Source organism: Macrotis lagotis, chromosome 1 (genome assembly GCF_037893015.1).
Source record: "Macrotis lagotis isolate mMagLag1 chromosome 1, bilby.v1.9.chrom.fasta, whole genome shotgun sequence".
NCBI lineage: Eukaryota > Metazoa > Chordata > Mammalia > Peramelemorphia > Peramelidae > Macrotis > Macrotis lagotis.
Window position 1 is genome coordinate 806,170,178 of NC_133658.1, and position 25,981 is coordinate 806,196,158.

Below are 25,981 nucleotides of genomic sequence, written 5' to 3' on the forward strand. Positions count from 1 at the left end.
CAATCCCAAATATAACACTAACCATTGTGTTCAACTTATCTCACAAGGTTTTTATTGTTTGAGTACTGGATGAAATCATAAATATTAAAGGGTATGACTTTATCACTTTAAGTCTAAACCTCAGTTGATCTCAGCAATCAACTTACTCCACCCACCCCAACCTCATCACCTTTCATTTTCTGGAAGAGGAAGTTTCAGCTTGGAGAGGTAAAATAACTTACCCAAAGTCACATAGGTATTGTCAGAATTGGGATTGGAACTCAGGTACTCAGACTCAAAAGCTAGTGCTTTTCCCCACAACTTCATTGCCTTGAGTGTAAATTTGTATTCCAATAATTATTATTCCACCTTAAGATATCACAGGGTTTATGGATGGGTTAGCAAAAGTACATGGCTAGTCAATAAAAAGTGCCATACAAAGTATTTGTGTGTGTATGCATATATATATATATATATATATATATAGATAGATAGATAGATAGATAGATAGAAGTGTACACACTATAACACTATAGACACAGAGTGGCTATAACATGACAGCTGGGAAATCAGAGGGGTGATTTTTCAGGATCCAGTTTGAAAGAAAACTTTCCTTGATTTTTTTTATCTCCAAATAAAATTCATTTTTCACTACAGTCCATCTTAGCATTACATTGAATAAATTCATCAGAGGAAAAGTTGAAGAGCAAATCCTTTTTGATTCAAATAAGTTTTCTCCATTCTTGATAGAGGCAAGAAGGCGTCACTCATTACTCCTGAGGGGAAGAGAGTGTCTCAGGGCCCTTGCCTTTTAATGGGATATCTAATTTCTTCCTCTTCAATGCCATTCTCATTTGAATGACCTGCCAATTGAAAATCCTCTTTCAAATTGGAGCCCATAGAGTCGATGCCTCCTTTTGACTCTCCCCTCATTGCTAGCCCACTTTCACTCTGGAAACCTATTCAACTAGTGAACGATCTCTCCTATATTATTCCAATCTTTAAGTCTGTTTAAAGCTCCACGTGTAGAATTATTTCTTTTCCTGGAATGCATTCAGAAAACCAATTTGTTTTTGCAGCTATGGGATGTACAGATTGGCAGCAAATTCATTTCACAGAAACACAGAGTATCTCTGTTGGAAGAAACCTTGGAGGTCATCTCGTCCACCCTTTACCTGAACAGGAATTCCCCTACCACAAGTCTGACAAGCAACCTCCCAGGGTTTGCTATGAGGATCAAATGAGATAATATGGGTGAAATGCTTTTCAAACTTTAAAGTGACAAACTGTATAGCTTCCATTTGATAATCTCCAGTGAGTATCAAGGATATATAATAGCAGAAATACCTTTGATTAGAATGGGAAGGGAAAAAGCATTTATTGAGATCCTCCTAGGTGCCAGACACTGTGTTAAGTTTTATAAATATCATCTTATTTAATCTTTAAAATAGCCTGTGAGACATTTTGCAATCGAGGAAACTGAGACAGAGATTAAGTAACTTCCTCAAGAGGTAGGAAATGTATGAGCATGGACTTGAAATCACGTCTTCCTGATTCCTGGTCTAGTACTCTACCTATTGTGCCACCTACCTACTTTAGAGGGTACAAATTCTACTGCTTATTACCAATGTGACCTTGTGAAAAATATCATGACTAATATTATCTACAAGGGATAAATAGTTAGTTGGTGTTTTCTTCATAATCTCCAGTGAGGAAAAAAGCTATTGTCTTTCTAGGAAGTCCATTCTAGTTTGGAAGGGACCTCAAAGGTCCTCTTGTTAAGGATCTTTTTAATGTTAGAATTTTTTTTCTTACATCAAAAGAATGCACTTAGAGAAATAAACATAGGAAGCTATGATTAACAGTTATGTGATTGTTGGCAGGCTTGGAGAGAACAGTTCCAGTCAAATATTAAGTTCAGAAGCCAGATTGCAAAGGGTTGGGAAATAACCAAGAAGTCAATAAATATGGATGGCTTTTTATAGGAACTTTCCCTCTGAAAAGAAGAGATATAGACTGGTAGAAGTGACAGCAGGGTCAAGTCAAGGTTTTTAAGGATCATGGGGATAGATGGTGGCTTGCTAGTAGGCAAAGGGAAGAAATCAATGGATATGAAGATTTGAGAGAGTTGAGTGATATATCCAATGACACAAACAGAGGGGTTGGCCTTGGCAAAGAAAGGAGTCACCTTTTCTTTGGAAACAAAGACAAAGGAGGAAAAAAATGGAGGAATGACACTAAAGGACTTTAAGATATGAAGGATGAAAAAAAGGGAGCTCAGGGTAGTTGACTTCAATAAATTAGGAGAGAGAGAGAGAGAGAGAGAGAGAGAGAGAGAGAGAGAGAGAGAGAGAGAGAGAAGGGAGGGATAGCAAAGGAGACTTGAGGAGGGAAGGAAAAGTTTTCAGTTCAGTGAAATTCAAAGTGACAGTGAATAAATGCCCTTTAATTTAGGAAGACCTGGGTTTTAATCCTACCCCAGTCCCTCATTAGCTATCACTTTAACCTCATTAGAATTCACTTCACTCAGTGAGGGGTTGAATTTGATGACTTTCACCAACTCTTCTAGCTTAAAATGTAAGATTCTTCAACCATGATCTTATAATATGGTGGATATGGTGGATGCTAGCTTTCTTTAAATAATTGTATAATTCTCTGATTCTTAGCTGCTGATGCCTGTGGACTTTGCCAGATCTTGCTAGATTAAGAAGCTTCCTGATCTCTTTGTTGTTAGTTATGTTGACTCTTTTATTTTTTTGGCAAGGCAATAGGGTTATGTGACTTATACAGGGTCAAACAGCTAGTTTCTGAGGCCAGATTTGAACACAGGTCCTCCTAACTCCAGGGCCATTGCTCTGTCCACTGGGCCACCTAGTTGACCTGTGTTGACTCTTCATGACCTTGTGGATCATACTGTCCATGGGGTTTTCTTGTCAAAGATATTGGAGTGGACTGCCATTTTATTCTTCATGGATTAAAGTAAACAGAGATTAAGTACCCAGGGTTATATATCTAGGGTGTCTGAGGTTGAATTTGAACTCAAGTCTTTCTGACTACATATTGAGCACTCCATCCCCTGAACCATCTGGCTGACCCTCCTAATATCTAGCTTGTTTCTCACCTAACACCCCCCCCCCGGTCAAAGTTTGCTGCTCTAGAGTCCTGACAATTACATGATTCTCAAGGAACCATCCTCATCAAACAAGTTCATAATTAATGTCTCCAGAAACTGAAAAACAAATAACCAGTGATGAAAAATAAGGCAATTTCTATAGAGTGTTGCCCTATGATCTCTGCCCTGTGATAAATAAGATAATATTCTCCAAGAGAGGCAAGGACTCCTTGGAGATACAATAAATTAATATGGAAAATGAGTTTTAAAATTTCACATTGGGAAAGCTGAGGTCCAGCAAAGAAAATTTATTTGCCCAAAGTTAAAGGTCAAACAGTAGCTTAGCCACAGATTTGGGTTTAGTGTTCTCACTAAATTACTCTGCATCATGCAAGCCAGGACAAAAGGATGCTCTTATATCTTCTTTTTTGTTTTTGCAAGGCAACGGGGTTAAATGACTTGTCCAAGGTCACACAGCTAAGTAATTATTAAGTGACTGAGACCAGATTTGACTCCAGGGTCAGTGCTCTACCTACTGCATTACCTAGCCTCCCCTCTTATATTTTTTTAAAAGAAAATAAATTTCCATTTTTATTGAACAAAATTTTCTTTTCTTTTCTTCTCATACATTCATATCTTATTTTGGAAAACAACAACAATAACCACTTAAATTAATATGCATGGTCAGGAGAAATTTCCTCATCTGCACTATCCAAATACATTCATGTCTCAATCCATTCCTGACTCCATCTCCTTTCTGTTAAGATTGCTAGCTTGATGGCCCTCCATCTTGGACTATGTTTCCTAGATGTATTTCTACCTTAAACCATCAGAATGGAATTGAGCCATATCCTTCCTCCCCTGATTCACCCCAGGGTCCTACCCCAAGTTAGTCTGCTTTTGCTCTGAGATAATATTCTGTGCTTCCACCCAGGCAGCACCAAAACATATCTCCCACAGCCCATGGAAATAATGGATCTTTCTGTATGGCTGTCACACAGCTCAGGTTGATTAGCGTGAAATTAAATTTACAATAATTAGCCAGAGGTTGGGTAGGAGCACAAAATTAACTTGACACATTAATTTCCAGTTGTGTTGTTCTCCCTCTGACCACCTTTTTCTCCGCCTACCAAGACAAGGAAAATAATGTGCAATCCACCCCACTCATCCATTTCTTCCTGCCTCAGTTTCTCTTCTTCCTTGGTTATCTTGGTGGTACAACCCATAACTATTTCCAGAATTTTCAATTCATATTAGCAAACAATGATAAGTGGAGACTATGTACCAAGGTCCCTTCCATCCTCAGATACATCCTAGCTGTATGACGTCAGACAAATTACTTTCTCTTCCCGGGTCTCAGTTTCTTTATATGCCAAATGGGCATACTATTATTTTTCCTACTGAACTCATAGGGTAGCTGTTAAAAAAGCACTATAGAAATGTGAATTATTAGTAGCATTATTGGAAGCATAAGATTTCCTATCAAATACCATGTGTGACTGAACAAATCACTTAACTCTTGCAGACCCTGGTTCATTATCTACAAATTGAGAGAGTTGTTCTAGATACACTTATAGATCCCTTTGGACTTTAAAACTGTTACATGCCGTCATTAAATATCACTTGGGTGCTGGAAGCATTATACCTTTCTCCATATTAGAGAGCACACAGTAGTAATACTTATGAAAGCTAAGAATTATGTAACCCATTAAAGTATACAAAATATTTGAAATGTGTTTTGATTTTTATAACTATGCTGGTGAGTGCTATTATCTCTATCTTACAAATGCAGAAACTGGTGAAATGATTTACCCAGAATCACAAAGCCAGTGAGTATCTGAGGCAGGCACTCAAGTTTGAAAGACTAGATGAATGCACTGAAAGAAAACTTGTATCATAAAGAAGCATAAGCTAATAATGTTTTTATTATATTTATATACATTTTCATCTGAGTTAATAAGACAAAGAATACAAATTATGATCCCCATTTTATGGAAGAAAAATCTGAGGTTCAGAGACTTGACTGTGGTCATCTAAAATCAAACCAAGATCAAACCTAGGTCTTATGAATTTAAATGGAATGTTCTTTCAAGTCTATGTTCAACTATTCCAGCACTCTCACATCAGGTTGGCATAATGTTAGCCTTAAGTAAAGGTTTCTTGATAAGGGACTGTACTAAAAGAATATAGAGGAAGAAATGATAACATGGCTTTAGGTGGTCAGGGGAAAGTTCCTGAGAGGTTTCTTTCCAGGTAGGAGTCTATTGTCTATGGAAAAGGGTTGGTCATTCAGTCAATAAACGTTTCTTAAGCTCTTACTCTGACAGACACTGTGCTAAGTGTTTAGGGGAGTTGTTTGACCTTCATTATCCAAGAAGAGCATGACATCAGGAAAGTGATGCTATGACATGCACATGAAATGGATTTGAATGAGGGGGTACTATGCAATGCCACCAGCCTTACTTTATGTTCCAGTGCCATCTGAATCCAGTGACTAGATATGAATCAGGTTGACTGAAGATTGCCTAGGAGGCAGTCAGGGTTATATGACTTGCCTAAGGTCACACAGTTAGTAAGGGTCAAGTGTCTGAGGCTGGATTTGAACTTCAATCCTCTTGACTTCAGGGCCAGTGCTCTATTCATACGTCACTTAGCTGGTGACAGAAAAGACACAATACAGTCCTGGTTCTTAAGTTTACAGCTATGTATAAACAAGATATATACAGAATAAATTGGAGAGATTCAATAGAGGGAAGGTTTGAGCATTAAGTATGATCAGGAAAGTGGGGAGGGGGAAGCTATTTTATGCAGGGACATATGCATGGATCAGTCTACATACAGCTGAGGGTGGGAATGAGGAAGAACAGAAGACAAAGTAGAAAGGGACCAGATGGTTGAGGGGTCATTTTACAAAGAAGGCCTACTAACTAATATGTTTGGGAAAAGCTAAGTGGTAGCACCAAGCCTGGTTGTCTTACTCATGAATTCAAATCTGGTTCCAGGTACTATCAATGTGTCCCTGGATTTTGTTGAATTTCTCCTTCATCAATTTGACTGTCTGCCTCAGTTTCCTCATCTGTAAAATGATCTGGAGAAGGAAATGGCAAATTATCCCAGCATCTTTGCCAAGAAAATCCCTAATGGGCTCATGAAGAATCGGATACCACTGAAATGACTGAACAATGACAACAGCAGCAACAGCAATGAATTCATTTAAATCGCTACATTTCAGTGGAACTTTGTTTTTATCAAAAATAACTTCAACATATGCTGGAGAAGTGGATAGTACAAGTATTCTTATGCTCATTAGACAGATAAAGAAATTGAGATCCAGAGAGGGAAAGCAACTTGTCCAAGGTCACAAAGGACAAGTATGAATACCTTCCCCTTTTTGTCAGCTTCACTCTGGGCCTGCTAAAAGCTCAAGGTGGTCCTGAAAAGTCACTCTTCCAAAACAGAACTGAATTTCCCAAAGGGGGAAAATAAATTAACAACAACAACAACAACAACAACAAACCTTTTAATAAGAGTATGTCATTCTATACACCATCACTTCTGGAACTGCAAATTGTGGTTGCTTAAATTAAAAGCAAGAAAAGCACCTCTGCACACAGCAGGTCTTAACCTAGTTTTGAAAATGCAATCCATCTTAAATTAGCATAGCTTTGAATCCCTCCCACTCCCTTCTTCCTCCAGATTTAACACTGTTTTCTAAGGTACTGCAGGTTCCTTACTATGAAAGATAAGGACAAAAACAGCAAAGGCAGGGAACTGTCCAAAACGCTCTGGATCTGTACTCCAAAGAGGTGGGTTCAAATTTCAGGTCTGATGTTTTCAAGCTTTTGGGACTTGAGACAAGTGCCTTACCTTTTTTGAACCTAATTCCTTCTCATAACCAAGGGCAAAGGTTGGAAGCACCAAAAGGCAAACTTAAGCCCAACATAAGGGAATGTTTCTTAGCAATTAGAGTTATCCAAAGATGTTCTGGAGTCCTGGGGAGGGTAAGAGTCCCTTTTACCAGAGTTCTTCACACAAAGGGTTTCTCTTCAGGAATGTTCTATAAGAGACCCATGCTGGTATACAAGAAGACTCTAAAGTCTTTTCTAATTTTACATGCTATGATCTGTTACATTTTGACAGCAATTACAAATTGCTTTTTATAAACTGATTTAATTTTCATACTTATAAAACCCCTATGAGATAAATAGTACAAAGATCTCTACTTTTACAGAGGAAAATATAGAGTCTTGCAAATGATATTGGTTTTCTCAAAGTCTAACAGCTGGTTAGTGAACCAGTCAAGAAGACAATACAGTTTTCTAGACTGAGGATAGAGGTTCTTTCACTCCATTGGATTAGCTCCTTGTCACTGCCCATAAGGGCAGCAATCACAAGAAAAACTCACAAATCTATAGTGCTTTGAGGAAGAGGAGGAATAACAATAAAACAATAATAATAATAATGGTTGACATTTATACAGTCCTTTAAATATTTCAAAACAGGCAGTTAGATGGCTCAGCAGGTAGAGTGTTCTTGTAAGTCAGGAGGACCTGAATTCAAATTCAGCATCAGACACTAACTAGCTGTGTGATCTTGAGTGGATCACTTAATCCTTTTTGCCTTAGTTTCTTATTGTAAAATGAACTGGGGAAAGAAATGATAAACCTCTAAACCTCTAATATCTCTGGCAAAAAGCCCAAATGGAGTCAGACAAGACTGAAACAACAAACTCACTCTCTCTCTCTCTCTCTCTCTCTCTCTCTCTCTCTATATATATATATATATATATATATATATATACATATATGAAGGAATTGGATTTTTGTATTATTATATTAAATATTTATTTTAAATTTAAATTAATATTTATTTATTTAAATTAAATATTTATTAAATATGTGTATACATATGTATATATATATATATATATATATATATATATATATATATATATATATATAAATTCTATAATAACCTTGTATGGTAGGTGTCATTCAGATTAAAAAACAGTAGGTGAGAGAAATTAAGTGAATTGCCTGAGATCACATAGAGCTAATAAACATCTAAAGCAGTATTCAAACTCATATCTTTCTTACTCAGTTATCTTACTAAACCTCTCCATTTGGCCCTTTTTTCTTCTTTTTGTTTTTGCAAGACAATAGGTAAAGTGACTTTACACTGTTTTACACTGTTAGATAATTATTAAGTATCTGAGACCAGATTTGAACTCAGGTCCCCCTGACTCCAAGGCTGGTGGGCTATTCACTGTGCCACCTAGCTGTCCCTATCCATTTGGCCCTCAGCTTCTCTTGAGGTTTACAGGTTTTCTTCACAACAGCCCCCAAAGGTGTTCAATGCATTATCTAGTTGCAGAAATTCAGGCTCAGATATTAACTTACTTCCCCATAATCAAACTGCTAGGAGGCTATAGAATTGAGACCCAAACCGAAGTGTCCTACTTCTGATTCTAGGGATGTTTCCCTAGCTTAGAGATCTAATTGTACTTTGGAAGTAGAATCTCACCCTAGACTGTGTGTCCAGATGCTTTTATTGTGATGCCTTAATTTAATCTTAGATATTGTGGTTCTTAAATGTGAATTTCCTATAACTTTCCTTTCAGAAAGCACCTATTTTTTCCCCATTCAAACTCCCAACGACTTCTCTCAGGTCAATGAATGCAAAGAAAGAACCATCCTCAATTCTGCCATGCCAGAGTTTTTAGTATGATAGTTGCCTTCAGAGAAACAGTAGGAAATGACATTTGCTTTTTCAAGAGCACTTAGGGGAAAGAAAAGTTATTCAAAGATCTGTGTGCTTCCTGGCCAGTAAACAGCCGAGGTCATTAGAAGATCAGGGATGATCATCAAGAGAACTAACAATACCCTCTCTGCTCATCTTTTTATTGTAGAATCAAGTCCATCAACTCAGCTTTATTCCCTTCCTAGAAAAGGGAGGTTGATTTCTCCCTTCCATTTCTCCATGCTCCAATGTAGTGGAAAGATCACTGGATTTGTTGTCCAAAGACTTGAATTTGAATCCTATTTCTTTTGATATAAGAGATTTGAATATTATTTGATAGGCAATAGGGCCCCACTGAAGATTACTGAGCAGAGGAATGAAACCCACCAGGTTTTTTCATAAGATAAAGTAACTTGGCAGTGGTATGAAGGGAGAATATATAAATGTGGAAGATCCTTATGTTGGTTACCATAAGAGTCCAGGTTGTTGGCAATGGTACCCTATTTGAAGGCAATGACAATCAAGGGGAATAAAGTAAAGGGTAACAAGGGAAGAGATAATACATAAACAAAAGAATAGCTTGGTATTCTGCTTGGTAACTGATTGCATATAAAAAATGAAGGAAAGATTAAAAGATTTCAACCATAGGAAAACTGGGTTAGAGATGACAATAATAACCAACTCTTATATATTGAAGTTTATATAGGTTTTCTCACTTTATCTTCACAAAAATCTGCAAATTTAATCTAAGAGGAAACTGAGAATCAGAAAGGTCTGATGATTTGTGCAATGCCACCTAGGTAGGAAGTCATAGGATTGATACTAGATTTGGGCTTTAAAGGATAGGTATGACTTGGACCTGTGGATCTTTAGATCCTAGAGCTAGAAATGACTTGCCTCTCATTTTACAAAGTGGGGAGATTTGATCACCAGAGAGGTAATATGGTGTGCCCAAGGTTACACTGCTTGGAACTGGGGACTTCTCAAGTGTCAGACTCCTGTACCATTTCCATTGTATTTCTTGATATTTGAAGATCACACTCCTTTGGGTGCTTCTTTCATGATTCATCTATATTATCTTTTCTATGCAACTCATGTATGAGTCACCTTCCTTTGTAACAAACATTGATGAAGTATTGTACAATTCAGTATGATTATTATCTGTGTGTATGCTTACATGAGTAAGACCATTGATCCTGATCAAACTGTGCACATCTCAGAGACTCAACAAGGATTAATAAGTATTTGTTTATCTGGGCACTAAGTAGGAAAGGGAGGAAAGAGAAAGAAGGGAAAGAAAGGGAAGGGAAGAAAAAGGAAAAGGGAGGAAAAGAGAGAGAGAAAGGGAAAGAACAGAAAGCAAGGGAAGACAAGGGAAATTAAGACAAAAGGAAGTGAAGGAAGGGAAAGCAGGACTAGGGAAAACAAAGACTAATGAAGGGAAGGAAATGGAAAGGAAGAGAAGAAATGGGAAAGAAGGGAAGGCAAGACTAGGGAAGACAAGAATAAGGAAGGGAAGGGAATGCAAGAAAAACAAGCATAGAGAAGGGAAAAGGAAAGGGGGGAAGAGAAAGGGAAGGAATGGAAGGCAACACGGCAAAGGAATACCAAAATAAGGGAAGGGAATACAAGACTAAGGAAGAGAAGGAAAGGGAAAGGAAAGGAAAGGAAAGGAAAGGAGGGGAAGGAAGGGCCAAGTGCTAGGGATGCAAAGAAAGCAAGAGATAGTTCCTGCATTTGGGAAACCATTAATATTAAGAGAGATAATAAAAGACTTCTGGTTAGAAGGTAGGATTTTATCTTGGGTTTAAAGGGAGCCAGAGAAACCAGGAAATAGAGGTGAAAAAGGAGAACACTTCATGTATAGGAGATAGCCAGTGAAAATGCCTAGAATCAAGAGATCTTATTGTAAGAACAAGAAAAAGATCAGATTCACTGGATCAGTGTGTGTGTGTGTGTGTGTGTGTGTAATATGTGATACTAGAGGTGATATGAAGTGATTGCAGTTTATTGAATAAAAAGATGATATGGTCAAAAGAACAATATAAGAATATCAATCTGATGGCTGAGTGGAGGTTGTAGGGGAATAGGAAGAGATTTGAAGCAAGGAGATCAATCAATAAGCTATTGTGATAACCCAGGAATGAGGTGATGAAGGCCTGGAGCAGGGTTGGTGGCAATGTCAGAGGAGAGAAGAGGGTATATGCAAGAAGTGTTACACGATGAAGCTGCTCTTTTATTGCAGCTCAAGCCATTAATAGAAAATGTAACTATTGACTTGAAACAGTTAAGATCCATATTCTGTCCAAAGCCTGGACTCAAAAGACATCTTCTTTCTAACTTTCTAGCTTGTCTTGTATTTTACCATACAGCTTCAAGAGTTTACACTACCAAGTCAATATTATATTTATTCTGGATATTAAACACTGACATAAAAGATGCTGACATTCACCTTCAGTAGAAAAATTGGCTTTAATGGAACTCATAAAAATTGTTATTTATGGTAACATCATGGAATGTCCACATTGACCTCAGCTAAAGACACAGAGTCTATCAATACTGTTGACAATTATTATTGAATAATGCAATTATATGGCTTGGCAGTAGAATCAAAGTCTGAGTTGATGTGAGCTGCCATTGTTCATGTTTCATGTGTCTCCCATAAATGAGTCCTAGAAATTGTTTGGGAGAGATTGAGAGGCAGTACTGTATGGAAGATCAGAGTCCAAATCTACCCCTTGTGTTACCCTGGGCAAGTCATTTATCTTTCTGAGCTTGAATTTCCTTATCTATGATCTCTAACATCCCCTTAAAGTCTAGTTTTATTATCCTATGACTGTATATTTTAAGTTGAATCCATCAGTTACCATATGAAGTGACTATGAGTGGAAAAGGGAAGGTGAAAATGGCCACACTTGCATCACTCTTTCCCACTGGTTAGAGACAAATTATAGTTTTGAAGGGAAGTCTAAGGCAAGAGTGGAGATGCTGAGAGACTGCATAAGGATAACACAGGCAAAATACTTTAAATATGGGGTAAAGTTGATAAAACTTCAGAATTGGGACTTTCATAAGTACAAAACAGATCAATGAGTTTTGGGAGACTACCGACTTAGAATAAATCATCAGTGGGACATGGTAGTCAAAAAATCCCAAGAGAACATAAACTGTACCCAGGGAGGTATAGTGTGTACAGAAGTTACAGTCTCCCTATACTCTTCTGGTCAAATTCCATCTGAAGTATTGGCTTATGTTCTGGCTGCCACATTTTAGGAAAGGCAACTAAAATAGGGAAAGGTCATTCATTTGAGAACTGCTTGAAAGAATTGTAGATGTTACCTTGGAGGTAGAAACTAAGTTAGTGGTAATTTTTTTTCAAATATTTCAAGGACCGATATATAAGAGATTAGGTACCTTTTGTTTTGTTAAGGATCCCTGGACCTTGCCACCTAATCTATTGTTTCACCCTTAGGTTTTCCAGGCCTTTCCATCTATCCAATAGCTAAATTGTCTCATATGAATTATCTCCTGTTTCTTGGAAACAGAGGGAGAGAGTACTTATGAGAAATCAGTTCTAGCATGACTGTGGCCTTTTCAACTTGTATTCCTAAGATATAGTGTTGCATCATTTTTTCTTTTTTGTATTCCTAGCACTTGGTACATAGTAACTACATGTTTTTGAATTCATTCATTTATTTATTTAATCATTCATGACTGAAGCTATTCTCTTTTACTTTCCATGCCATGTACTCAATTGACCAACAAGGAATAAAAGTCAGTGAAAGAGGCAACTCTGACTGGCCAGGCTGGTGAAAAGATAAGCAGTCTACTTTTTTGAGAAATGTTTTGTAGGATGCTGCACATTTTGCAGGTGGTAGATAGGATCAAGACTCTGGAACTAGAGGCTTTCCTTACTAACAGAAACCTGGGAATTTATTTCCTACTTATCCTTCTGTGAGGATTGTTGTGGTTTTTTGAATTCCCATGAGACTGAATGTGATCTGAAGTCTGATTCTATAGACATGGAAGTGGTGTCCTCAAAGTCAAGGGTCTATTGGAATAATACAGAATGAGATAAGGGTCAAATCTGAGCTTGTCTAATTATGAAATATGTGAGATAACAAGGAAACTTGGACACAGCTGATCCCATCCCTCTGTAACTCCCCTTGGTTCTGCTCTCAGGATTTCATGCCTGGGGATGCCCCTTCCTCATACTTTTAAATCTCTGTAAACACAAAGATGCTGGAAGGAAGACTTCGCCCATTGAATCTCTACTTGTTTCACTTTTTCCTAAGCAAATGGAGCCTAATCCAAGCACGAGGAATTAATTCCCCTAAATCTAGGCCATAAATAGATGCCCTAAGAAAACAATTGTAAGGTTAGAGAAATAGAAAGAACATTAGCTTCAGAGTCAGGTGAAGTGGATCCAAATCCCGATTCAGCTACACATAGCACCTGTGTAAACTTGGAGAAATCTGTTAATCTCTCCAGGCCTCAGTTCCCTTATCTATAAAACTGAGGGTTTGGATGACTTGATATTCAAAGTCCTTTCTAGCTTTAACTACTATGAGAATTTTATGAATGTGAGTTAGAAGAAGGAAAAGAGGCAGGTAACCACTTCCATATTCTCCTGTGTATCTTCAGCCTTGTCTAACGTGTCATTATAACCCAACAGAAGCTTAATTCAGCTGTAATTCAGTTGAACATGAACATACAATAACGTGGGAGGTGTGTGCCTCACCCTGTCACTGCTTTAAGTAAAAATGATCATTTGTCACTACAGCTCTATGGTAAGAAGCATTTAAAAGAACAAATAATACTGTTGTCTTCATGCCAAGCTAGCTATCTGGTTTCTTTACCCTTTTGGTTCCTTGTCTCTATGGGAAGGACCTGGCAAGAGTGGTTACATATTTAAAGAAAGAGATAACAGTGTTGACATTGTATGTGTAAGCTCACCTCATGTTGTTTGTGTGATTATATTGAAAATTCAGCACGAGAAACAATAGGATGGGGAAATCAGCTTGGACATCTCTAATTTAAGGGATCCAAGTTTTTCTGATGGGGAAAAGAACATGATGGTGAAATTATGGGTTTTTACAGTGGGCTTTGGGTATGTAGTATCAGGGATGATATTGGAAAGAAACTTTTGTCAGTTATATTACATGGGAGGAGTGTGTCTGAACTTAGAATCACAGAATCTCCATTTTGGAGAGGACCTCAGAAATCATCAAGTTGACCTCATGCCTGACTAGGAATCTCTTCTGCCTTCTAATAAACTTTCACTTGAACACCTCCAGCAACAGGGAGCTTGTTTCTCCCCATACTGGTCAATTATGATATTCAAGAGTATGTCTGGAAATTTTTCTTTCTATCAAGCTAAAATCTATTTCATTGTTCTTCAATCATTTCAGTTGTGTTCGACTTTTCACAACTCCCTTCTTCCTGTACCTTCCATCTATTTTTTCCTAGTTCTTCCCTTTGGGACCACAGGGAATAATTGATTGTTCTTTCTTGAGGTGTGTGTGTGTGTGTGTGTGTGTGTCTATTAATATAGAGGGGAATGTGGGGTATGAATATATGACTTCATTGTTGAGTTTTCCTTATATGGAAACTCCACTGACTTAGAACAACATGTCATTTGCAACTTTTGGAAGGAATATAGATTTAGAGTTGGAAGGTATCTTTCTCTTCCAACCCCTTTATTTTACAGATGAAAAAAATTGAGGACAAAGAGATTTAGGATATTTGTCTGAGATCATATAGGTATTAAGTAGCAATATTTATTAAGCATCTATCATGGGCCAGGCACAGTGCTATGTAGCAGAGTTGGGATTCAAATCTAGGTCCTCTGACTTGAAGTTCATGTCTCTTGCCATATAATAAGAGTTTCCTGAGACTGAATCACACAACTAGATGCCACAGTTCACTGTTAGAGGTAGGATATAATAGAGGTCTCCTAGCCTGCAAGGACAGCCCTCTCTCCCCTATATTATATTGTTTTTTTTACTAGCTGAAAGTCAGTTACCATATAGCCCTCATGTCTTCTGTTCTGTGCTAAACATGGGACCTAAGTAACTCAGGTACCATCCTTCAATTGCATTGGTCTGTGGCCCATCAATCAATTAATGAATCAACAAACATTATCAGGCTCAGCCCTAATAATTGGGGATAGAAGCACAAGAGAGAAAAATGAAGCTATCCCAATTATCTATGAATTTATATTCTAACAGGGGTGGGGGGAGAGATTACATATACAAATTTAAAAATGATTAGGAAGAAGATAAGGTGAATAATTACAAATCTATTCAAAGTATAATACAAGGTAAATATAAGATAATTTGGGGGAGAGGGCACTTAGCAGTTGAGAGAATCAGGAACGGCACCATGCATATAATAGCACTTGAGCTGGGTCTCTAACTTGAAGGTAAGAAGGCAGTACATTTCATGTTTGAGGAACAACCAGTAAAAGTCATAGAGATGGGAAGATGGATGGAATGTTGAGTCTGAGGAAAGGAGAGAAGATTTGTGGAAGAGAGAGGGAACAATATTTATTGAGATTGGGAAGATGGGTTGAGGCCAGGACTTTCAAAGCCAAAAAAAATCCCCAAAGCAAAAGGTGGAGTTGGAATGAATGAGGAAAAAATAGAGACAGGCCTTCACTTAATGAAAACTTTGTAAACAGTGCATAGGATGGTCAGGAATAGAGAGAGCCTTTAGACAAGGGAGACCAATGAGAAAGCTGCTGCCATAATCTAGTTAATAGGTGATAAAGATCCCAAGTAAAGTGGTAATTTTGTGAGTGAAAAATTCTATTGGATAGGAGAGATATTTAAATGACAGGAGAGGGCACAGATGTCAGGGGGACATTATTCATATATCTCCAAAAGTCATGAGAGGAAGAGTATCATATGATATGCCACAACAGTCTCTTCATTGCTGGGCCTGAAGCTGAGCATTCAGGAATTTGGTTCTTATTTCCCCCCTTTCCTCTAATAGTACAAGTTTTTGGTCAAAGCTTGGGGTATCTGACACTTTAGACAACTGTAGCTGTTCTGATGCATTGGAAACATAGCAGCAAATAAAAACAAAATAACCAATAATTCCTATTTTTACCCAGCCCTTTAAGACTTGTAAAGTATTTTCCTCTTTATAACCTAGTAAGGGTCAATCTGTTGAAGTATAAAGTGCAAAATGAGAAAATATTCTCAGAAAGGGGAAATGACTTCTTTAAAGTCCCATTTCCAGTGAATTTCAGATCCTGGATTCTGCTATATTTCCTCTCTTTCGTGTTAGCATTCCTTGGACTACACAAAATTATGTTGGCCCTATCTATTGAAACATATTCCAACAGGACAGATTGTCTCACACAGACCCATTGAATATAAGGAAGAAAACTTCTACCCTCGTTTCCCATTCCCTTTCCTAATATTCCCCTGCTCAAATATTCTTTTTTTTTTTTTAGGTTTTTGCAGGGCAAATGGGGTTAAGTGGCTTGCCCAAGGCCACACAGCTAGGTAATTATTAAGTGTCTGAGACCAGATTTGAACCCAGGTACTCCTGACTCCAAGGCTGGTGCTTTATCCACTACGCCACCTAGCCGCCCCCCTGCTCAAATATTCTCGAACCAACCTTGCACTCATCCTTTCATCAAGAAACCTTTGGTGACAAGGCAACTGAGGAAAAGGAATGGTAAAGAACCAGAATTGCAGAAAGATTATCTGAAATATGATATGAAAAGATAATGACATGAGGGAAGGCTTTAATTCAAAGGCCTAAGGAACCCAAAGATGAAATGCTTCCTCTGGAGAGTAGTCCTCTAAAAATACAGAAGACCAGAGTTTTACACATTCTATCAGGTAGGCAGCCCAAGACAGTGGTTTTTGACATCAAAACTCTATGCAGACTATTTAGGGGCTTCAGCTCCCACAGAAAACTGTTGGGGCCTCATAGGTAACATTACTGTTCTGAATTTAGGATGTACCTTTCTGCCAAATACAGTCTAGAGAGAAATTAAATGTAGCCTCTAATGGCCATAATGCTGATTAGTTTTTGTCCACCCATTTTGCTAACCTTCCACATTAAGAATTTGACCTTGTAAGCAATTCTCTCCATTTAGGTCTCATTCAGGCTTCAGAATTTATTCATGGTGCCTTACCAAGGGATCCTCCTTTTAGTCCTAGCCAAGGAAGCTTCCCATCATAGCCAACCTCCACTCATCTAACTGTTCAACTTTCTAACTAAATATAGTGTCACATGCAGAGTTTTTGTTATTGTTTCTTCTCTATGTCACTCTAAATGAGTTTATGCATGCACAAGTATCTCTATCTTTTTTTTCATTTCCAAAGAAATCTCATATTAAGGGTGTGACATATTCAAGGGAGGTCCACATTCAGAACAATACTATAATAAAGCAACTAAACAGACATCTTTCTATTCTGGCAATAACAAGGGCTGCCTCCATTTTGGTGACTCGTTGACAAATGTTTTACATGACCATGACTTCTGACAGCTAAGAGAAAAACAATTTTTCACCCTCCTCACCAGGGCAGAAAATGATGGAGTGTTACATGGATACTGTAATTAAAGATTAAAAAGCAAGGAAAAAATCTGAAGCTTAGGCCATCCATCACTCATGGGCCACTCACCAGTCTCCGTGTTCTCATGCTCAGTGTCAGTGAGAGTGAGGTTGGAGTTGGCCCTGCTCGACAGGCAGGAACTCCTCCCAGACCTTGTGCTTCGGCCCCACAGTCTTACTGGATGCTCGGGGGACAAGACAGCTTCAGCCTCAACATCAGCATCTGAGCCAGCCCCCATGGAGTAGCCACAATGGGGCAGGCCAATGTCTGTCCTGTACAGAGTTCCATGGGGTGGGGTCACCTCTCCCAGTCCCAACTCTCGAAGAGTGAAGTTGGCACCTAGAGGGAAGTAAAATGATATGTATGAGTTGGTAGCCAAGAAAGGATCTCTACTTCCACAATCCTGCCACATAGGCACTGCATTTAAAATTAAGTCCATTTTATAGATGAGGGAAGCAAGGTAGCATAGTGAATAAAGTGCAGGGCTTGGAGTCAGGAATGCTCATCTTCCCGAGTTCAAATATTGGCCTATGACATTTAATAGCTATGTGACCTTAGGTAAGTCCCAAACCTATTTGCCTTTGTAAAATAAGCTGGAGAAGGAAATGGCAAATCACTGCAATATCTTTGCCAAAAAATTCCAAATGAGGTCACAAAGAGTTGGACATATTAAAACAACTGAATAACAACATGGTGAAGTATTATAACACTAAACACACATATGTACATATATTTGAAACATATATAATAATACAAGGCAGATACATTTTCAGGCATGGATAACATGTTGATCTTTATTGTGAGGCTATACTTATTTGTTATAAGGGAGAGTTTCTATTTAGCAAGAGCAGCTAGATAGTACATAGGATAGATTCCAGACTGGAGTTAGCAAGACTTATCTTCCCTAGTTAAAATCTGGCCTCAGACACTTACTAGCTGTGAAACCTTGAGAAAGTCACTTAACTCTGTTTGCTTCAGTCTTCTCATCAATACAATGAAATGGAGAAGGAAAAGGCAAACCATTCCAGTATCTCTAACAAGAAAATTCTAGAAAGGAGTCATAAAGATTTGGTAATGACTGAACAACAACATTAAAAAAAAGGAGAGTTAAAGAGAGATGAAGTTATTTTCCCAAAAACTTGTAAGTATTAGAGTTAGCACTGGAGCAAACATCTTCTGATATCAAGGTCTGAATACAGTGTCCAGCCAGTTATCTCTAGGATCAAATATTAAATTTTCTCATTGACATTTAAAGTCCTTAAGACCCTTCTGGCCTTTTGCACCTTTCTCTTACTTCTCTCTGTGATCTTTGTGTTACAAGGACACTGGCCTCCTTGCTGCTTTTCAAACATTCTTATTTTCACTCTCTGGGTCCCATACTTGGAATGGCCTCTCTCTTCATCTTTGCCTCTTGGCTTCCCTTGTCTCCTGGAAAAATCAACTCATATTCCACCTTTTTCAAGAGGCCACATTCCAAAGCACTTATTATGTTAGTGTCTTCCCTCTGAGAGGACTTCCTTTATATATTTGCTATACACATGGTAATTTGCATGTTGTTTTTTGGTTCCTATAGACTGTCCTTGAGAGCAGAGAAAGTTTTTATTTTTCTTTGCATCTCCAGAATTTATCAAAATGTCTAGCATAGAGTAAATACTTATTGATTAATTTATTGCCTATCTAAGCTTTCCACAGACTCTTCTCAATCACCATTATAACTTTAAAAATTTCAGATGCTCCCCTTTTGCCTAGAGAATCATTATAACTGACACGTCTATAATGCTTTGAGATTTGTAACATGCCTCAACTCACCCTGTAAATCTTACAGTCACTCTGTGTAGGAAATATTACAGGTATTATTATCCCCAGTTTGCAAATTAGGAAGCTGAATACATTCCAGAAAGGTCAGAGATTGGCCAGGGGTTATACAGCTTTGTCATTGTTGTTCATTTGTGTCCAACTTTTCATAATCCCATTTGGGGTCTTCTTGGCAAAGACTGGTTTACCATTTCCTTCTCTAGCTCATTTAATAGATGAGGAAACTGAGACAAAAATGGTGAAGTGATTTGCTTAGAGTTATAGAACTAGTGTCTGCAACCAGAGTTAAATTCCGATCTTCCTCACTCCAGGCCTGACATTCTATCTTCTATGCACCTTAGCTACCCAGTTATAGGCAGCAGGTGTTAAAGGTATGATCCCAATCCAGACCTTCTTGGCTCCAAGCCCAATCTCTAGCCACCACATCATACCTCTGAGGAAACATGCTTTAGTTAAATCCCATTAAATCTATCCCTACGCCATTTTCCCTATTCTTCCTTCTCTCTCCAATCCTATGGCTACTACTCTGAGGGTCTTCTCCCAGATTGTTTTTTTCCTTAAACTATTCAAAAGAAGGCTTCTGTACTTTTTTTCTTTTTCACCTGCCTTAATCACTGAGATACCCTAAGGGTCTTCCCCTTCCAATAATTTTTTTTCCTCCTTCCTTTTTTGGAAGTGATCATTCTTGACCTTTTTGCCTCATCTCTCTCTTACCTAAGCTTAATGACTGAATGGGCAATGTCTCAGTCAAACTGTGACATGGGAAGACCTTAGCTTTATAAAGCCAAGGTCTCCCATGGCATCCAGTGTCATCCTCAGTCTTCCTGATCCCTATCTGGCCACTGGATCCAGGTTACTACAAAGGAGAAAGTGAGGCAATTTTTGCACAGGCCCCTTCATTTAAATCCATTTCACATGCATGCCATGGCATCACCACCCTCATGTCATGGTCTTCTTTGAAAACAAAGGACAAACAACAGCAACACCACCCTAGTATGGGTCTCAGATCAAGGGCTTTCTAACTGTTCTTAGTGGTTCCATTCCCCATTCCCCTTACCTGTTCCTCTAACTCAGCCTCAGATAGATTTCCCTCAAATATGTCATTTCATCTCTCATCTTCCAGTTTTGCATAGGTTGTCCTTCATATCAGGAAACAGTCTCTCCTTAGCCTGGTTTCTTAGAATCTCTAGTTTCCTTCAGAGTTTAGTTTGCGTCACTTTCTACATAAATCCTTCTTAATCCATCCAGGCTCCAGTGCCCCATGATTATTTTGTACATAATTTTGTATTTTTATATATACAAATATACATAAATACAAAAATGCTTATGTCTGTGTATATGTGTGTGTGTGTGTGTGTGTGTGTGTGTTACATAGTTGGTTGTTGTTTTTTTTGCTCTCAAAGAAGACCAAAACAACATCTCTATGTTAGAGTCTTGCAGTGTGTGCCTGATTGTGATTTATCAGACCAATCTGAGCTCAGAATGCTAGGAATATTCGTGTTTTATATATACATATATATATGCATCCATATACATCCATCCATATACATTTGATATTCATTTTTCAATCGGGGAAACAGCACATATGCATGTGGATATGGACACATACAGGTACACATATACACATACCCTATATGCATGTGTATATTACAAGTACATATAGACATACATATGTACACATGCCCACATATTATTTCTCTGTTGGAAGGAAGAAAACAACTATGACAAGGCACTATGTTGTATTTTATCAATATTATTTTCCTTGATCCTAACAACCCTAGGAGATAGAACAATTATTTTTTTCCATTTTTATAGTTAAGGAAAATAAGACAATAAAACATTAAGTAACTTGGCCAGGGTAACACAGATACTTAGTGTCCAAGGCCACATTTGAACTCAAGTCTTCCTGCCTTCAGCTGTAGGAACTCTATCCATTGGGACCCTTAGCTGTTGAAAAGTCAACTCTATGAAGAGAGAGACTGCTTCATCTGATGTCAAACTCCAGTATCTAATAGTGTCCGGCATGTTTTAGACATTTAGAGGTGTGCTGAGTGATTGACTAGACAAGCATTCAAGGATATCATGGAATCAGGTCTCAAAGGTGGAAACATCTAGTTGAACCTGTCTCTGAATATGAACCTCCTCTACAACAGCCCTAATAAGTCATCTTAGAATCTCTGCACTTGAATAATTCCAGTGATGAGAATCCCACTACCTCCTGAGGCATCCACTCAGCTTTGAGACAGCTGGAATTCTTTATAGTTTTCTAGCATATGAAGTTGAAATCTGTTTTCCTGTAATTTCCTTCTATGGGTTTCTAGTTCTGTCCTCTGGGGTCTTTCCAAATTTGATTCCAATTGGATTTTCTGATGGCATATTATGAAAATAACATTAAAAGTCCTTCATCCAACCAGTACACTGATTCTACCCCCCCCAATCTTTTCCTGCCCTCTCTTATCTCTCCTGTCTTTATTCACACCATATCACAGATTGGAACGAACTCCCTTTTCCTTCATCTCAGCTGTAAAAGGATATTCTCTACAAAACAAGTGTTAAACACACAGCCAAATATAGACCAAACAAGATTAAAATGTAAATTGATAATTATCAAAATAAATAAAAATACAACAGAATTTTGTTAATGTAGATATTTGTTCTTCTTTCAAAGGTCTCCCTCAGGTGCTGCCTTCTTCACAAAGGCTTCCCTGCCACTTTTCTATCCTCTCCCAGGTCAAAGGTACCTTCCTATCTTTAATTTCTCTCTGAATTCTGTATCCCATCCTTCCCTCCCCCACCTAAGAATTACAGGATATAGAGTGCAAAGGGACCTTTAGACAGAATCCAGTTCCCCACACTTTGCTGCTGAGGTAACAGGCTTAGGAGGTCAAGTGTCTTCCTCAAAGACATTAGGAGACAGATCCTGTATCCAAACCACAAGTGTCCTGATACCAAATTCAATGCTCACTCTATTTTGTATTACTTGTAATACTTTTGTATTAGGGTACTAGGTGGTACAGTGGATAAGGTGTAGGGTCTGGAGGAATGAAGACTCATTTTCCTGAATTCAAATATGGTCTCAGATATTCATTAGCTGTGTGACCCTGAGAAAGTCACTTAACCTTGTTTGCCTCAGTTTCCTCATCTATACAATGAACTAGAGAAGGAAATGGAAGACCATTCCAATATATCTGCCAAGAAGTCTCCAAATCGGGTCACAAAGAATCAGGCATTACTGAAAATGACTGAATAAAAACTTATGTATCATCCTAAAATCTGGGAGATGAAGGGGATCTCAGGTACAATCTACTCTAAATTAGATCTGAAAAACAATATTCTCTTTTAAAAAATTATTTATTTATTTTGTATTTTACAAGTTTCCCCTTAATCTCGCTTCCCCCACCCCCCACAGAAGGCAGTCTGTTAAGTCTACATTGTTTCCATGGCATATATTGATCTAAGTTAAATGCGATGAGAGAGAAATCATATCCTTAAGGAAAAAAATAAAGTATAAGAGATAGAAAAATTATATAATAAGAATGGTTTGAAAAAGGATATTCTTTAGAAATAGGTGTGTGTTCAACCCACAACCCAAGACTCTCAAAGTCCAACTTTATTACATTTTATATTTTATTATCATACTTATTGGTAATGTAAGCTACATTGTAGTCATAAATAAATATTAAATTCTATATGCAGCCCTTGACAAGTTTTTGTTAGATGATATAGCACAGAAAAGCTTAAAAAGTTGGATAGTCAGACTTCTAAAATACAGTAATCACTGATCTTTGATCTTCATTCTTGAAGACTATGACATAAGGAAGGTGATACCATGACATGAACATGAATCAGATTTGAGCAAAGGGGTGCTATGCAAAATCAACAGCCTCACTTTTCCTCCAGAGCCATTTGGGTCCAGGATGACTGGAGATGGCCCTAGATTCACGGAAAACAGGGTTAAGCGACTTGCCAAACATCACAAAGTTAGTACACTCCAATCTAGACCAATTGAAATGGAATTAGAAAATATTCACTAAATAAATAAAAATACACTAGAACATAGATAATGTCAATAGGTGATTTTCTAAATCAACAAGTAGTCCAAAGAATCGCCAAGTATGGTTGTATGGCGCTGCTTCTTTTTAAGTTTGACACCAACATACTTGAAATAGTAGTCAACCAATTACTGCTTGAGGACCTCAAGGGAAGGAGAACCCAATACCTGCTGAGCAGCCCATTGCATCTTTACAGAGCCCTAATCATTAGGAAGTTTTTCCATAGATCATGCCTATATTTGCCTCTCTTAAATTTCTGACCACTGTTCATAGTTCTCCCTTCTGGGATTGAGCTGAACAAGTCCCATATGCCTTCCACATGTGACTACTTCTAATCCTCAGGCTATGATCTTTACTCTGTAAGATAGCTAAGGCTCCTAGTGGATGCCCACTGGATTTGGAATTAGGAAAACTTGTATTCAAATCCAGTTTCATACATTTTGATAAGTCACATAAACTCTGTCTTTCTCAGTTTTCTCATTTTCTCACTTTATATACAACTCATCTACTCTACACAAGAACTGAGGAGATAGATGCTATTAGCTATGTTTCCTAGAAAATGAGGTTCTGCATGTCCAGGACTGACTATACTTGCTTGTCTGTGTGATTTTAGACAAACAGAAAAATAACGACTCACTCTTATAGAGCTCCTGAGATTTTTTGATCTACTCTGCCCCTAAAAAGGTATGTCAGAAATAGTTCAGACATCAACAACCCCTTCTTATAGAAAACTGAGGTTCAGAAAGATGAGCTTAATTTTCCTAGTCTGCGTGATGAAGACAATAATCCCCTATGCTAATTACCTCAAGAATTATCAGTATGGAAGCATTCTGTGAACCTTAAAGAAGTATAGACTTATGATTTACTATGCTCAGACCAGGTTGAGATGGTAGGATACAAATGACAGAAACTTACAGAGCAGGCTAAGGGGTTGTTTATAGGGCCAGGCCAAGAGATTAACAGTTTCCGTTCTCATGTGGCTTGGTTATTTCTTTTGAGAGTGTGTATGAATTTCATGCTGATTTCCTAGGCACTGAAAGTTACATAGACATTGGCAAGCTATGAATGACTTTGCCAGCCCTGGAGCCATCAGTTGGCATCGAGTGCCACCATCTTCAGGAGACCGTATGCTGCAGGCAAGGTCCAGCCAGGAAAGTCTCTGCCCATGTGGGGAGACAGGCTTGCTCATATGGGTTGCAGTATAACTCTCCCCAGTTCCTTAATAGTGAATTTTCATAGGATTTAATGTGAGAAGGAACCTTAGGCAGCATCCAGTCCAAATCTCTCATTTTACAGATAAGGATGCCAAGGCTCAGAGGTGGCAAGTGAATTGCCCAGGATTATACTGGAACTGGTTGGCAAAGTCTAGATTCAATCTAAGATCCTTTGACTCTGAATTCAGGTCTTTTTACTATCTTCTCTTCAAAATCTGACATTGAGACTACATGAATTATGTCTTTTTTATTTTCATCCATATGTACATGTATATTTTTATGTTACAAAATTTCCTTCCATTCTTATAAAGTGTTCATCAGATTCTAAAGGGTTGATTTTTTTTGTATGTTTTGTTTTGATTTTTCCCCTCTAGATGGGGATAGTATTGTCCATAGCTGATCTAATACAGTTGTCCTAGCTCTCTGGTCTGCTGAGAGAAGCTGCTTCTATCAAGGTTGTTCATCTCACAATGTGCACATTGTTCTCTTGGTTCTACTCCCTTCATTCAGCATCAGATCCCGTAAGTCATTCCATGCTTCTCTAGAGTCCCACCATTTATTGTTTCTTATACAACTATAATATTTCATAGTATTCATGTACCATAACTTGTTTAGCCATTCCCCAATTGATAGACACATCCCCTCAATTTCCAATTCTTTGCTTAATTATGCCTTTTAAGAAAGATGGTACATGGATTTTGAATTGAAGCTAAGAAAATGGAGGTTAAAGTCTTAGAACTTTGGTGCTAATTAGCTGCTTGACCCCAGACAAACACATAGTTGAAATTCACTACCATAAAATGAGAACACCATCTCTAAAGGGCAACTAAGTGGTACAGTGGATAGAGGGTCAGACCCCAGGTCAGGAAGATCTGAGTTCAAATCTGAACTCAGATACTTACTAGTTATGTAACCCTGGGCAAGTCATTTAATTTTGATTGTCTCAGTTTCCTCCACTGTAAATGAGCTGGAAAAGGAAATGGCAAACCACTCTTGTACCTTTGCCAAGGAAACCCCAAATGGGATTACAAAGAGGTGACTAAAAATGATTGAACAACAAGAGAATCTCTAAAATGCTCTAGAAAATGGAGCTGTTTTCCTATTATAATCTCAAATAACAATAATAATAACAATATGAAGAAAACCTTTATGTAGAACGTTCTAAAATGTGCTGCCTAAGGAGGTATTGGGCTCCTAGATGACTAAAGTTCTTCAAATGGAAGGCTAATTTATCACTGGTGTAGTTGAATGGATTTTTGCTCAGGGAGCAGTGGTTGGAATTAGCTGGTCTCTGAGATCTCTTTGAAATTTGTGATACTGTGAATAATATTGTATATTTCTGTAATGCTTTGGGGTTTACAAAATGTTTTGCATGTACTATCTCACATCACTGCAAGGATAAATGTTTTCCAAATAACCTCAGCTGTTATGTAGATCAACCTTTGCCCAGAGACAGCTAGTGGTACAGAGTACTGGATCTAAAGTTAGAAAGAT

General features: G+C 38.0%; 1 protein-coding gene across 7 annotated transcripts in view; it reads right to left on the reverse strand.

Moving 5' to 3' along the window:
- Positions 1-25,981, reverse strand: part of TENM4 (teneurin transmembrane protein 4) — a 1,252,272-nt gene that overhangs the window by 589,482 nt on the left and 636,809 nt on the right. For all 7 annotated transcript variants that reach the window (XM_074216997.1, XM_074217000.1, XM_074216995.1 and 4 more), the window contains one exon: positions 17,476-17,745. In XM_074216997.1, the coding sequence (XP_074073098.1) occupies positions 17,476-17,745 (270 nt within the window). The remainder of the gene's footprint in view (positions 1-17,475; positions 17,746-25,981) is intronic.